This window comes from Podospora pseudocomata, assembly GCF_035222375.1.
Source record: "Podospora pseudocomata strain CBS 415.72m chromosome 2 map unlocalized CBS415.72m_2.2, whole genome shotgun sequence".
NCBI lineage: Eukaryota > Fungi > Ascomycota > Sordariomycetes > Sordariales > Podosporaceae > Podospora > Podospora pseudocomata.
In genome coordinates, this window is record NW_026946366.1 from 2,691,437 (window position 1) to 2,706,774 (window position 15,338).

The 15,338-nt window shown below is 51.7% G+C and overlaps 3 protein-coding genes across 3 annotated transcripts; all 3 read right to left on the reverse strand.

The window, feature by feature from the left end:
* Positions 1-579: 579 nt before the first annotated feature.
* QC762_212480 (uncharacterized protein) lies at positions 580-1,014 on the reverse strand (the record flags this gene model as incomplete). The annotated part of the gene is made up of 1 exon (XM_062888143.1): positions 580-1,014. The coding sequence occupies one exon, from the start codon at positions 1,012-1,014 to the stop codon at positions 580-582; it is 435 nt and encodes a 144-aa protein (XP_062746352.1).
* A 5,317-nt stretch (positions 1,015-6,331) lies between these two features.
* CHS2_2 (chitin synthase I) lies at positions 6,332-10,772 on the reverse strand. The gene is made up of 4 exons (XM_062888144.1): positions 9,934-10,772; positions 9,160-9,344; positions 8,095-9,100; positions 6,332-8,034 (listed from the first exon to the last, which is right to left on the reverse strand). The coding sequence occupies exons 1-4, from the start codon at positions 9,950-9,952 to the stop codon at positions 6,566-6,568; spliced, it is 2,679 nt and encodes an 892-aa protein (XP_062746353.1). The 5' UTR covers positions 9,953-10,772; the 3' UTR covers positions 6,332-6,565.
* Positions 10,773-12,095: 1,323 nt separating this feature from the next.
* SLY1 (Vesicle trafficking between the ER and Golgi) lies at positions 12,096-15,226 on the reverse strand. Its single transcript, XM_062888145.1, has 7 exons — positions 14,791-15,226; positions 14,568-14,701; positions 14,429-14,502; positions 13,986-14,371; positions 13,909-13,922; positions 12,996-13,828; positions 12,096-12,939 (listed from the first exon to the last, which is right to left on the reverse strand). Exons 1-7 carry the CDS (start codon positions 14,831-14,833, stop codon positions 12,294-12,296), a joined length of 2,130 nt encoding a protein of 709 aa, XP_062746354.1. The 5' UTR covers positions 14,834-15,226; the 3' UTR covers positions 12,096-12,293.
* Positions 15,227-15,338: the final 112 nt, after the last annotated feature.

Sequence of the window (15,338 nt, forward strand, 5' to 3'; positions counted from 1 at the left end):
CTTTTTCTCTTTTGTTCATAACTCTTTCCCGTCCAATTCTCCTCCGCTCCTTTTCCTCAACCGAAACCCAAATTTCCCGACCGTTGGTACCGGTAGTTGAACTGCCGGTGAGATGGTGTGAGGTGAGGTGTTTGTTTTGTTGGCGCCTCAGCTCGTGTGGAGTTTTGACTTTTGAGTTGGAGACCGCTGGAGCCCCTTTTCCCAAGCCTTGCTCCACACATCCCAGCACACCAACAAACCATCCGGTCTCTCGCCAAACCCACCAACCAAGGGATACCGGTTCGTCTGATGACAGAATTCATCTTGTCGAGGTGAAAAAAGATTGCTGAGCTGAGAACTTTTCGGCAGTCGTTGCTTTGTTGTTGTTGGTATCCTTCTGAGGCCCCTGCCCTCCGTGACAAAAAAAAATGAATAACTTTTTGATATCCCCTTCCCGATTCATAAAACCCTCCGGAACGCCGTGCTGTGTTGTTTGCAAAAGTTGGTGTGGTATAAATATAGACAAATGAAACAGAAGCGCAGAGCAGATGAGTCGTCGAGTGTGTCGTCTCAACGACTCATGACAGAGTTAGAGTCGACTTAGTGGCCGAGGCTGCTGATGCGGCCCCAGAAGCCAGACTTGGTGCTGCCGTTGGTGCTGTTGGAGTCTCTCCGGCTGAGCTCGGTCGAGGTCTTCTTGGTGGAGGAGGAGCTGGAGCTGAAGATGTTGCCGGCGCCACCGCGGCCTACGTGGCTGATGGTGGCAGCCTTCTCGCGGACCTCGGCGCGGGTGAACTCCTCGTCGAAGGAGAGGACAGGGCGCTCGGCTTTGGCGTGAGCGTTGCCGGCACCGCCCCGGCCGGAGTAGAAACGGCCGGTGCTGGAGGGGGTGGTAGCAGCGGGGGTAGGGACACCGGAGGGAGCGGTGGTCTGAGGAGCACGGAAGAAGTTGCCAGCACCGCCACGGCCAGAGTGGGTGTAGCTGTTCTTAGCAACGGTGGGGTGAGGCTCGGTGATGGTGTAGAGAGAAGGCATTTTGGCGGTTGAGTGTCTTGTTTGTTAAGGACAAGAGGTTGTTGTGTTGTGTTGTGTTGTGAGGGTGGTACTCGGGTGTCAGAGACAGAGCAGAGAGAGCTTGAAGCTTTGGGCAGTGAATTTGCTTTTTGATGGTGTAGTCTGGTCGAGATATCCTTGTGTAAAAAAAAAGGGAGCAGACAAAGGAGAGCTATTATACCCAAGGCAAGGAAAGTGCCTTGTGTGTAAGTGAAATTGCCAAGCATGGGCCAAGGGGCAGACAGATGGAGACAGGAAACGGGAAACGAAACTTTTCCCCAACAAGCCCCCCCCTCTTGGATTCCAGCCAAACAAAGATCCAGCGCCGTAGCACGAGCTCTGGGCGGAAAGCCGCATGATCATGGCACCCTGGCGCTAAGCCGCCTGGAAGGACAGCGAAAAAAGAGTACAAGCCCGGTACTTTGCCCTGTAGCCCTCTTTGTTCCAACGCCCGATTGGCGCCCTGGCAAAAATTTGCAGGGCAAAGACGCAAGAGCTTCACCAAGATGGCCTCTTTTGGCATGGCAGGGTCATCGTGGGCATTCGCAAGATCTCGCCATTCGGACTGTTGATAAGCTTACCTAGGCATGATACACTACATAGACATAGAGTCAGAAATGCGATAAATTACCCTATTCTGGTTCTTTTGGTACATGTTCTCAGTCATCCATCATCAAACACCTATGCGGAGAGTGACTCGGCCTTTTCATGGAGAAGGCACAAAAATGATGAGCCCCGAGGCCTGGAATTGGCCATGTTAGCGATTGCGTCAGGTACTGCAGTGGACCTGGCCAGGACAGGCTTACATGCTGTGCCCCAGCACGACTGGGCTGAAAATTTGCTGCCGAGAGTCCACCCAAGCTTTCTGTTAGCTTATGAAAACTCACCTGGCCGTCACGAGACACGCTAATGGTGCTATCTGTTACGAAATCATTACTCCATCGCAAGCTCCCCTGTCGTGTACCTTTTGGCCAGACGCCCCGGCAAACGGTACTTGGTTGGACTGGGCAGCCCTGCAAGGGACAGTGACGACTTTGTTGTCGAACAACTGTGCGACCACCTGTTTTTCCCATCTCCGCTGCGACGAGGGAAGGAACTTGCAGTGACATGAGACGACAAATGGCCAGTATGACCAATATCCAAGGGCTTGCACCATCTCACGTCACCTTCTCATGAAAACGAACAATTCGTCATGAGGGCGACTCCGGCCCGGCCAGGGAGCGGTCAACATGGCGGCCACGATTCTCAAAAAAGACAGGTCGATGATGCTTCGTCAAGACAGAAAGAACAGAATTTTAAGGTCTCGTGGTTCACCCCGGACCTGGATGAAGCTTGGCTGCCAGAACAGGGGATCAAATTGGCACATCCACGCTGGTGGGTTTGTGGGGTCGTTGTTTAAAGGCTACCAAATGAGGCATCAGAAAAACAATTCGGCAAGTTGGCCGTGGCCAGGTTCCCCAGCAGAATCGGTCGGCCCCGGATTTTCAAGGATCTGAGAGCCTCTCCCGTTCGCTGGTTCCCGCGATCCCCGTCAAGACAGGCATCCCCGCATTTTCAACTCTGCGCTGGCTGTATGTCGTCTCGTTCCCCGCAGGGCATTGAATTCCCAAAGAACAATCTGACGAAGCTTCGACTACTCACCTACCCACGAGCTCACATCAGAAGGACAAAGATGCCCTCCTGATCACACCGCAGCAACGCCTTCACAGACTCACTTCTCGACTCTCATTCGGCTGCCGCCCGGTACACCTTTTCCTCCTCCAAGAAGTCAATCAAGCGGCAAGGGCGATGGCAAACTTGTGGCTTGGGCGCTGGGCGGTTAATGCCGGCAGGGCACGCAATATGACTTCTTTCGTTCAGCTCTCACAGCTGTCTCGCTCCTTGCCAAGCGCCCGCCCCTGTACTTGGTGGCTGTCATCTGACGTACAGACATTTCAACATTGTTTCCAGAAGCTCGCCCGGCATTCTCATTGGCCGTGACTGTTGTAGCATTCCGTCATGTTACTCTGCGCATCGTAGGCTCCCAGGTACCGTGTGACGCTGGGTGAATCTTGGTGCAGGAGAATTGGTGACTGGAGGTATGGTAAGTTGTGTAAGAGTTGGCGGAACAAGATATGTAGACCATCTGGGCATTCGGGACACCCAAGTAGGGAAGCCGAAGTCATAAAGTTATCCAGGGTTGAAGTGAAGATGGACAGTCCGGGCCGAAGTTTCATGACTTCTTTACCGGGCCGACCCTCAAAGTCTCACTGCGGCAATGTTTTGACACCAGCATGCGGCTCTTGCTCTAAGTGGGAACTGAGTGTAGTAACACAACATATTATCCTCGTATAGAAAAAACACTTTCATACATCTCGTGCTCGATTCTGAGCACTTTCAATTGTTGACTTTTCCTGTGATTTCTGTGGTACGAGGCGGCCACCAGCCAACTCGAAAAAAAAGCCCACTTCAGCCCGGTTCAGTCATCAAACACTTTCATATACCCATCTCTATTCCTCTCAAGCCAGTCAACCAACTCTTTTTGGGCATCGCCTTTTGCTATGAAGAGCGGTTGTCGTTCCCTTTGCAAAATCGATCCCACCCCTTTGGCTCCTGTCTCAACATGGATTGAAAGGTAGTTTGCGGCAGGACCAAACTCGCATGGTTGGAACAATCTCTAGGGAAGAGTGGACAAAATGATGGCAGAAATAGAGGGAAAACGGATGTCTTTGGGCACATCAAAAGCGGGTGGCTGTGGTGCCTATCGACGAGAACCTCCGCTGTGGCGTTTAAGAAACCACCCACGACAAACCCTGTAACCTAGTGTACAAGAGTTAAAATAAACCTGAGAGAAAGGAAAATTCGTGATTGTCTTTCCAGACCCTGTCTTATTATCTTCCAGGCAGATCAAGGAACAACTTGACATACTCATATCGAACCCTCATCGAAACCAGCTCCAGGCTTCTGATACAATCATTTTGGAAAATCGTCAACCGTTTGTTGTGAAATATTCTCTTGGTCGTTTGCTGGCTGACCCTCTAGCAGTTGCAAGCGAGATCTTTCGTGTGCGCACCACGCCGTTGTTCGCCGGTAAGCCCTAGGCAGTGTTTGCACACGCTTCAGCAGACCAAAATGTGCAAGGGCCCGAGCAGATTCTATGCCAGCAGCGGCTATGGAAACAGCTTCGCTCCCCATCACCACCACCGCCACCACCCCCTCTTGCAATCAGCACGTTGATGATCATTCCCCTCCTCATCGACATTTCGGGCCCTCACACCCTCTCCCCCTTTGAACCCCGCGACCATTCCCTTCCCGATCGTGACGACGAAGGCAAGGGCAAATCCCCTGAGGTCTTCACCCCCATCTCCCCCTTTAACCCAGCCAAATCCGCCTTCGAGATCATCCCCAAATGGAACCGACCACCCCCTTACCCCGGTTCCACCACCACCTCCCCCCCGGCTACAACTTCATCCTCTACCTCAAGATCCTCATAAACTGGTACAACACCTACCACCCAACCGGCCACCTCGGCACCTCCGGCTCAACAATCTGCTATCACATCTTCCACCGCACCAACCTCGCCCCTTCCACCAAACCACCCTCCGCGAGCACTGGGCCACCCAACCCAGGGTATACACCTGCCCCTCCTGCCCCCTCCCCTACTCCTCCTGCCCACACCGGTGCTTCACCCTCCACGCGGGCAAGTTTTTTGGTCTATCCGACGACCCTACCATCCTCCTCGACGACCTGTTGACCTGCTTCGGACCGGAGAACCATGACCTCAACGACCACAACTGGGGGAAGATCCCGAGGATAGAGTTTCAGTCGCTGGAGCAGTACGAGAGGTTTCTTTTGGGGGGTTTGTACACGATGGACAACAACTTGAAGAGGAATATGGAGACGCGGTTGTTTCAAATTCACGGTTTTTACGTCCATTTCGAAAAGATGGTGAGGGAGTTGGAAAGGGGGGGTGGAGGGGTTGCTTGAGTTGTACAGGGAGGTTGTGGATTTGAGAAACGGGCAGGGGGAGGGGAGGATTTTGGGGGGTGTACTCGAGGAGATTAGACGGCGGGAAAAGGAGGAGGTGATGAGGAAGAAGAGGAGGTGGGGGGATAGGGGGAGTATGGAAGAGGTGATGGTGGGTTGTGATGGGGTGTCTACCGTATCTTCTGGCAGCAGTGAGGGGTGTGTTGGCAGTGACAAGGCTGCTGACAATGATAAGCGTGATGGTGGGTTTCCTTCCCCGACAAAGAAACGCAAGTCGGTTGGGACGACGGATGATGAGAAGGATGAGGACGCGCCTTGGGGACCGATTGCTCAGAATATAACGCTCGCATGACGCAGGAGCTTTGCAGGCGGCTGGATGAGGAGAGCAACGAGGAGACCAAGAGGCGCCACGGCCTGACTGAATACGAGATGTGATTTTGGAGGGCTTGTCTTGGTTTTGATTGAAAAGCATTGGCTTTTGGAAGTTGGGGGACCGAAACGCTGTTGTCACTCGGGTATCTTGAACCGGATACCGCAGCTATAATACCATCTGGAGTTTGAAAAGGGACGGCGTCGTTTTTACCATCTTGAGTTGGAAACAAAACTGGTATATGGTTCCTATCGGAGTTTTATTTGGAGTTGAAGGACCCCAAAGGCTGGGCTGGGAAGGCAAATCTGTTTTTATTACCAACAGATACCCCTAGATTTGATACCCCATTGGATATGGTATGGCAAGGAGTCAGGGAAAGGGACAGCGTTGTATATTAACTTGGTTATTCGGGAACTGGGAATGGTTTCTGGAAAGTGTTCGGTTTACTGTCGTTATGGACACACATATGAGACACGAAATCCAAAGAGAATGTTTCATTAACCCAACCCAACGTGCTCACTGCATATGTGCGTGTATTGTACAAGTTTTGGCCGCCCTTCCTCATCATTATCACGATGCCTGGCACTGCGAATTAGATCAACGCAGAAATGCTGAACTCTGCCCTAAGAACAATCAAGACCTTCTTGTGGATAGTCAACAGGCCCTCAAAAATTGTTGATAAACTTCAAAAGATAGTTATTCGGCCTCAAAAGAGAGTTATTAAGCCTGAAAGGATAATTACGATGCCTTAGAAGAACATGATAGGTCTTGAAAAAATAGACTAAACGCCTGTTTTCTTCTTGAAAAGGCCCAGTAGAAATCATCTCTCTATACGATACATAGGTACACACATACAAGTCTAGCCGTGATGGGATATCTCTTAAAAGCAGAGCCATAGCAAGGACTACTCAAAACACAACCACACCTCCGCAAATAATTCAGATCAAAAATGATTATATAAACAGGCTAACATTCATCCCAAAAAAAAAAAAACTCTCAAGATATATCCCCCCATCTCCCAAGGAGATAGACTCCAAAAAAGCTTTAAAAAAAACCCGTCAGAAAAGAAAAGAAAAACGCAACCAAGGTATCTCTAAACCGCCCACACCCGTGGTATCCATCCCCCCTCACTTTTTCATCCCCTAAGAAAGAGTTTCTCATGTCTTCGTTTCAAACAGATATTACCCTGGTATCACTTTAGACACCCCTAAACATCCTCACAATCAAGAACCACAACGCGCCAATAAACTTGAACGCACTCAAACCAGCCACACTCCACAACACCACCTGCAGGTAAATGTTGGCCTTGTGGGCCTTGGACTCCTCCTCGGTTCTCCCCGAATCGTCCTCCACAACTCTGTCCAGACCGCCCGTGCTCAGCACGACAGCGACCAGGGCAAAGTTCATCAACATCCAAATCAACACGACCACCGTCCTGACGCCTCTGTAGTAATCCATCTGCTTCTCCTCGAGCTGAGCCGGTGTTGGGGCCTTGACCTCCTTGACGGGCTTGCGGCTAAAGACTTGCATTTCCCTCTCGTACTGCGCGTTGAGATCGCCCTCATCAGGCAAATCAGTCTTACCCTGGCCGTCCTTGGTGCTGACTGTGGGCAAAGCATCCGGCTTGTCGTCACCCTTGGTACCCCACGAGATGTCATGCGTGTTGCAAAAGGCGTACACGTTCAGGACATTGGTGTAGGTGGGGGAGAGCAACATATACTGAATCAACGAGGTGAACATGTGCCAGGGGTCGAACATCATGAGCGAGGCGATGAACCAAAGACCGTACGTCGACAGAACCGAGATGATCAACGTGTAGAAGACCTGGTTCTTGAACAAAGAATCGATGCTGAAGTTGTTAACTTGCAGATCTTGAATGATGGCGTCGACGGCGATGTATACGGCTGCAAACATGAGATAGATGAAGATGATGGCCCAGAAAATAACCATGGCCATGTAATATCTCCCGGAACCAGCTGGCCTGTTGCCCATCGCCAAGACGAAGCATGTCATGAGCGATACGCCGTACAGCCAGAGGAACACCACACCCAAGATTTCGCCCACTTTACCCAATAGTTTTTCGTCTCCCAAACTTGTCGTCAGGATCTTGAAAACCAAAAAGAAGTTGCCGATAGCGAACCAAGCGAAGATCATGTTGATGGTGTTGAAGATGAATTCGATAAAGAAGAAGAATTTGCGGAAAATAGAGTGATCGGACCGGAAGAACTGATGGAAGTGGACAATGGCGTAGATGGCAGCGAAGAAAGAACCGTTAAGCCAGCGACGACGCTGGAGAATCAACTCGGTAACCGTGTCTGGCACATCAGTTTCGCCCGTGGCCGACTTGACATACTGAAGAATCCAGTGGCAGTTCCGCTTGGTGACAAGCTCGAAGCACAGAATACGATCTTCGGCGAGGTACATGTTGGCTGTGAAAATACCAGCATCACCGCCGTGCAGTTTCTCACCAGCAAAGTACTTCTCCAACGGCCCCTGACCGTTCTTGTCGTTTTGCAGCGCAACGTACCGGTAAGCCGAGAAGGCACCGGGCAAGACGGAAATGAAACCAAAGGCAGATTCGAGAGGCTTGTCCAATATGTTACTCATCTTGTACTCGAAGTTTTGCGTGGCCACCAGTGGGTTGATCAAGTTCTTTCCACCCTTGCCTACAAGCGATGGTTAGCTACTTATCATGGGAAAGGCATGCGTAAATTGATAGAACCCACCTAGCATAGCCTTGATCTCGCCGCAAGCACCACCGCACATGGGCTCAAGGTCGAAAGCCTTCCAAAGCTGGTAAATCGAGCTGCCACCAGGCTTGGTACCAGCGTCGATCAACACGCAAATGTTGGGATCCAGCACCTTTCCAAAGGCGTCAAAGAACCAACGATGAGAGTTGATCTTCTTCTGGTTCTTTTCCTTGAGACAGAAAAGCATCTGAACGGGCTGCTGCTTGGGAATAAGCTGCACAACGTCGTTCTTGATGGCCATGCCGACCTGGGTGGTGTATTCGTAGATGTGTGCCGTGACGTCCTTATTGTTAACTTGCTGCTTGGCAATACCCTCTTGATACACACCCATACCAGCGAGCAAAGCTCTCGTCCTTGGGTTAATCTTGGCACGACCGTCACTAACGACGCACACCACAATCTTCTTCCACGCATCCTTGCCCCAGGTCTTGCTCTCAGTCCGTTTGCACATGTACTCGACGTTCTTGAACACACCAATCATGGTACGCGCAAACAGAATTTCGTCTTCGTTGTACATGGTGACCACAATGAACAGCTCGGTATGTCTGGGCTTGCTGAAGAGCTTTTGGCGGAGGGTGAAGTTCTCGTTGTAGAAATCCGAAGGATCGCAGGTGGCAGCTGTATATCTCATGTGGGTGAACTCATCGCGCTCTCCGTGGGGAAGCTGGTTCAGCAGCTTTGGAGGAATTGGGCAATCAAGAACCAAGTTCCCGCGGTACAACAGAACCTGCTTCACCGTCTTCCACCTCTTGATCGCATTTTGATTTTTTGGCGCCTGCTGCTTGTCGTGATAGGGGTCGTTTTGCCCAACTTGCGAGTCGTTGTGCGTCAACATCGGCCGTCTGTCGTCCTCGGGGAAATATCCTCCACCCCCGTCATACCCTTGGCCCTGCATGGGCGTTGGCTCATATGGCTGGTTGTAGTAGGCATCGTGGTGTGCCTCCGGGTTCACCCCATACCCCCCCAAGTTGTCTACGGATTGCTATTCCACCAGAGTCAGTCTTCCGCCCTCAACATCCCCCCATTCCCAGAGATACTCACAGCGGTCTGCATTTGTAACGAATCACCAGGGCTGAATCTACCAGGACCAGCACTGGGCATATCCAAATGGGAGTGTCCGTAGGGCGCGTCGTCAAGTTGGTACCCAGATTGCATGGGATGGGCAGGAGAAGGACTCCTGCGAGGGTTACGCGTCTCCATGGGATGGCTCTCGTAATAATCGTCGTCTGTACGTCCAGAAAGTTAGCCTTGGTCCCCTTCCCCTGAGTAAACTTACGCCCCTAGCGTAGGCCAGCTTTCCCACATATGCAGGCCAACGTAATACGGACCCTTAAGGTAGGTAGAATTAAGAATAAACCAAGCCACTGCGCCGCGAGACCTGACACAGCTTCCACTCGTGCAGTAGGTCGAATGCTGAGCTGAGTAGGAGGTATGGTAGGGGTGAAAAGCCGACTTGCACCAGGCAAGACAGAGGAGGACGAGAAACAATGATGCGGCTCGGACAGAGGCCGCGGGCCAGAAAAGGAGGAACGAGGCACCCAGAGGAACCGGCCACTTGGGCTTTGAAGGGGTAAAGAATGTGATGTGATGCTGGGATCGGCAAAGGTGTGGAGGAGCGAAAGGTACAAACGCGGAAGGGGTAGGGGGGAGGAAGGGAAACCCAGAGGATTAAGGTCGGGCCTGCCCTTGTAGAGCGACCCACCGCCACCTCGAATTCAGGGTCTCATGAGGATGGATCACGGGGAAATGTAAGACGAAGGGGGGGGGGTTCTCATGACAACTGGATTGATGGTAACAAAAGAGTGTGTGACTTACTTAAACGATTATATGCCATGTTTGCTAATGTTGAGTCCCTTTTCGGGGGACTAGGACCGTACTTCTTTCCTGTCTACAAGTGGTAGATTTCTATGTATGTGTGGTATGTGGTGGTGGTGGAACAAGAAAAAAGGAGGTGGTTGTCGTCTGCTATCCCTCGGTTTCACAAGTTGCGCCCTCTGCTGGAATGTCGAACTTTCTTGCTTTCTTCTTGTTCCCCTCTCTCCCTTGAGCTGGCCGCAGCCTGGCGGTCACTATTGCTCGAACAGAAAAGGGTTGAATATTAGTTGGCCCTCTCCGGCCCTTTGCGCGGCGGCACCAAAAACGCGGCACGAACAGTCTCGCGGGTCGTCGTTCGTCTCGATTTCTTTCTCTAGCGGCGGGAAGGGTTGCGGTTCGGTGCGGATAAGGTACAGATGCGCGTTGCTCAGGCGGTCGGTCGGTCGAAGCGCTCACGACAGAATAGAGTTTCTGCTGCCAAGCGAGCAGCAGTGTTTGGGTGCTTTGGGCTCTGTTGCAAAGAGTAGCAACGGGTTCTCCTGGCGAGTGGAATTCTTCTCAAAAAAAGGCGGGAGTCGCAGTTTCGTGAAGGTCAAGCCTTAATGGACAGCTGACAGGGGTCTCGAGGGGCAACTGACGGGGGAGGCTCAGCGAATGGACGCGAATGAAGGGGCGTTGCGTCCCAGGGAGATGCCCGGCAGAGCCACAAGCACTCCGCTGAACTGTCTTGCGTTTCAGCGCCTAACTTGGGAAGGTGTGACGTTGGGACCTGGGCGGGACTTGACAAGGCGCCTGCTGATTGGGTCAAGCGCACCGTTTAAGGGGTTGAAATGGAGGGGTGGAAAGCCTGTTTCTGTTTCTCTTGGATTGTGGGGTGCTTTTCTATCAACTATCCCAAAAGATCACCATCAACCTCAACTTGTAATCAAATATCTTGAGATGGGCCGAGTTGTCCTTTGGCAGCCCAGGCTCCGCATTTGACAGAGATCACAGGCATTGCTTGGCCAGCCTCAGCTGAGCTGAGGGAACCCACGACTGAATCATTCACCCACATCCTCAACAAACACCAACAACAAGCAAGCAATCCGAGAGCCGCCCAGCGGCTGTGCAGTGCGGCAACCACAGAAACCGCCTCTTCCACACCTCACCCCTGCTCTGTTTTCACCAACCTGAAGATGCTGCCATGCACCCGCTGCGTTCCGCTCTCATTGCCGCTGCTGCACACCCCCAAAAGAAGCATCCAATTCGACAACCGGTCTTCACTCTGCGTTTGCGTTTCTGCAGTGCAACCATATGAATCCAACTTCAACCCCAACCCTCCAGCCTACCAATCGATCAAGATTGAGCTTGTGATACACTATAGGATCCATCCATCTTATCTTCATTTGATCACATAGTAGCAGTCAGGTCGACAATCATCAACCCGCCAGGCCAGGCCAGAACTCCAGACCCAACCTGGGACTTCCCATTCCTCTGCCTTTCCATCCTTTATCTTCATGTAAGAGTACACCTGACAACGGTCTCGACTATCCCAACGGTGACCCCCTTCTTTAACCTCCCAACCCGCAGGTCAGCCCGGCCCCCAGGTCTAGGAAAATCCCGTGCTATTTTTATATTTTAACTTTTCCTCGTCTCGCACTCTTTGACATTGTGGAGGAACCAAAAGATCGGCCGTCTTGTCTGATGTCCTTGGGCCCCCCAATTGGAAACGGTTCCTTTACTTTGCATTGCTAGCAAAAAGTCAATCCAGACTCGCCGCATTTCCTCGTCCATTCAGGTATCCCCATTAGTATAAGCCACTCGTGCCACGAACACAGTGGCAACCGTGACTATCAACACTAAGGCCAAGGCGTTTTAGCTTGACATTCTCCAACTCCAGAATTCGGTAGTGCGCAATAAATTCTGCAGAAAAAAATGTCGAGATTGGAAACTACAACAACACCCTGCATTTTCTTAACCGCCAAGCATAGTGTTTCGAGCGTGTATTCGTACCCTCACCACGTAAGCCCTCCTTCAACGAATCCTAACTGGACAAAGCACCCGCTCCAATCCTCAGCCATTACATTTAGCTTCCCCGTGTTCAACTGTTCAACGGCTTGGATGCATACTGCACATTCGACCAATTCACATGGTGATCCCGCCGGCTCGGATTCGGTACGACTCCCTCGCCTGGTTTCATATATGCTGCCAAAATATGCTCGTCACAAATTCCAATTTCCTCGCACGTCTTGAATATTCACAATGACAAAAAATGAGCAACAATAATATTCCGTTTTGATAAACCCCTTGCGTGCTCTACATACTATAACTCAGTCATATTATCCCACTCAGCCAACCATTTTGAAGATTTCAGTTTGCTGCTAAGAAATCTCCTTCCCAAGCCTGTTCAGCTCCTCGGTGATAAACTGCCCGGCATTAATCAGTTCACTTGCACCGTACAAAACTCTCTTCTTGACCTTATCACCGCTCGTGGCTCCTCTCGCAGCCCACTCCTGCAAGTTGCCATACTCATCCATGGACCCGCCGCCCACCATGAACACCAGCGCCTCCGAGAACCCCTGTCTTCGCTGTCCAAAGCTTGCCCCCATTCCAGGAGCGCCTCCAGGACCGCCGGGTAGCCCACCGGGTGCCCCGCCTTGAGTTGCCGCCCGGACCGGTTGTGGCATCGTCCCTCTCGCGTTTGCGCTCCGGGGATCAAAGTAGAGGTAGTGCTCCGTCTTGGCAATGGCCGATGAGCTGGCCGCCGAAGGGTCCATGATGGATTCGGTGATCTTGGTTACTGTAAGATCACGGTCCACGGGCAAGAAGTTCTTGATGCCGCCGAGGAGAGAGGCAACATTGGATGAAAGGGCGTTGGTCGGCACGCCAGTCTCCTTGAGTCTGTCAGTAAGACGGGTGGAGATCGCCGAGAAGCGGTTGAAAAGGTCTGAAGAGCCAGATTGCTGGCCAGTTGACTGCTGGTTGCTGATGGTAGTGAGCTGTGTCATTTTGGTGGTTGCTCGGACTCTGTGTCTGAAGTTAGAAGCTTGCTACGTGTGATGATAAGATCGGGAACTCCTTACTGTCTGATGTAAGCCAGGCATGTCTTGTCACAACCAGCACCGACCAAGGCCTCTTCGAACTGTTGCCATTCCGGCCTGGACACGTCCTGCTCCGTGCTGAGGAACCAGATAATAAACAGACGGAGCTTGTCTGTTGGTTGACCCTTGTCGTCTGTTCTGATCATTTCCAAGATCTGGGCCTTGGTCTGCTTGGCCACCTCCTCTTCTAGCTGGAAATAGTTGTCCAGCTTGCGGTTTTGAATTTCCTGCAAAATAGCGGCAAGAATGTTCATGTGCATATCCAACGTGGCCTTGCGTTCTCGAAGCTCGGGAAGCAGCGTGATGGCTGCTTTGAGATGTTGCGCACTGGCACTGGTATCATTTTGCAGATCTTCAAAGTCCGTGACTCCAGTCTTCTTGGTGATGGCTTCTGCCTCTTCCTTGTACTTGGTGAGCTCGGCATCAATGTCTTCGGCCACCTGAGGGAATGGGAGGCAGGCATTCTTGGCCCAGAAAAAGTCATTGGCGGCCAAATCGTAGCTTTTGTTGGTTGTGCCTTTGGCGGGGTTGTTGGAGTCCACGGGGGTCTCGATCGTAATGCGGTTCAGCTCAGACCTGAAGACGTCGAAACACAAGCTCTGGTAGGTCCAGGAGTGAGAAAGCATGGGGATCAAGTCCACGTTGCGATCAAGGATGATTAGTACAGGTCTTGACGTGGGTGTTCCCGCCGCCACGCCTGGTGTTCGTGATTGAGAAGAAAACAGGTTGTCTTTGGAGTTCAAAACGTGGTCCCGGAGCTTGCGGTCAAGTCTTTGAGCTATCACCTCAGCTGCAGCACCTTTTGGACAACGAATCTGTAAGAGCAAACGATTAGCATGCTTCCTCAGGCTTACAGTTGTTTTCTTGGCGGTAGACTTGGTGTTGGAGAACCTACAACTGGGATTACACCTAGAGAAACTACAGTTAGCCAACCAGCGCAATAACACCACATCAAAGTTGGTGAAAACATACCTAACGTCACCACAACACTAAACAACCCACTGACAATGCGATCTACTACACGATCCAGCTCTTCGTCGTTTGTCTTGGCACTGTTCAGGGCCCAGTATGTGTGTTGCTTTTGCATCCCTAGACTGAAGAGATCTGGTTCTGTGACGATAAAGTTGAGATACTGGTCGTAGATCTGTGCGATCTGTTCTGATGTTTCCGTGACAGCTGTTTGCGCAGCGAAGTCTTCCAACAGCGGCCGTGGGATCGAGGAGAGGAAGTTGACATAGACAGAGCTGTAGAGCCCATTCTTGAGGTCCCTCGTGATCGCCTCGAGGTTTGCGGGTGTGGGCTCGACGAGATATATCGCTGGTACATCGGGAATTTTGGCTCTGTTGGCTGAAATGTGCCTACACCAACAGTTAGCTACAGGTCGCCTTGGTTATTGGAAATGGTCCGCAACACACATATGCATCGTCACACCCAGTGACCGCAGGTCCGACACTTGGAGTACTGGACTGATGACATCACGGCCAAGGTCCTGAAAGAGACAAAGCTGTTAGCCTCTTGCCAGAGTTATAAGCTTGAGGAGAGGTGCCAGCTTACGTCAAACACAAGGACCTTCCAGATAGGCGTTCCGTCCTTCAGTATAGGAGCCACGGGCAGGCCATTGGCATTGATTTCGTCGCCTTCGCTGAGCTCGAGAGCTTCATTTAAGTTGAGGATCTTTCTGATCGAGACTAAGTTGCACAGGGCAAGTCAGACATGATGGTCAAGTCGAGCGCAGCCAATGATTACAACAGTGACAGAAAAAGAGGAATGAGCATACGGATCTGCTTATCGCGAAGCGCATTGCCCCGCGCCGCCGCCATGATTGTGACCTCCAACCTGTTGATACTGTGTACTGTATTCCAAGCTGCTGCTATCTCCCCTTTCCTGTCTTTTATTGGCTTCGGCCTCGAGTTCGAACGATTGGGACGGCGCACGCTCCGGCTTCAAGCTGGCTGTGGGTGATGTGGATGTGCAGGGAGCTGTGCTATACTTGGTAGTCGTCGAGGATCAGCTGTGTTGTCTTGTTCTTGGTGAAGTGTAATCGAAGTTCATTCCTTTGCTAGGTTTACATGCTCAGGTGTCAGTGTCGGCGTCGGCCACATGTTCGAAGCTTGCCCCCACAATGAATTTCATGGACACCTTTACGTCCACTCCTGGAACTTGGGGGCCACTGTCATAAGGCAGTACCGTACCTGCCTGGAGCACTGCAGTTCGGTGACGGTCCGGCTATGGGGAAGATACAGTTGCCAGTCTTCTGCAGCCAGGTGCCGCCTCGGTGAGATGGTGACCGATTGAGGGGGTCGATCCGATTTAGATTGGCTGACA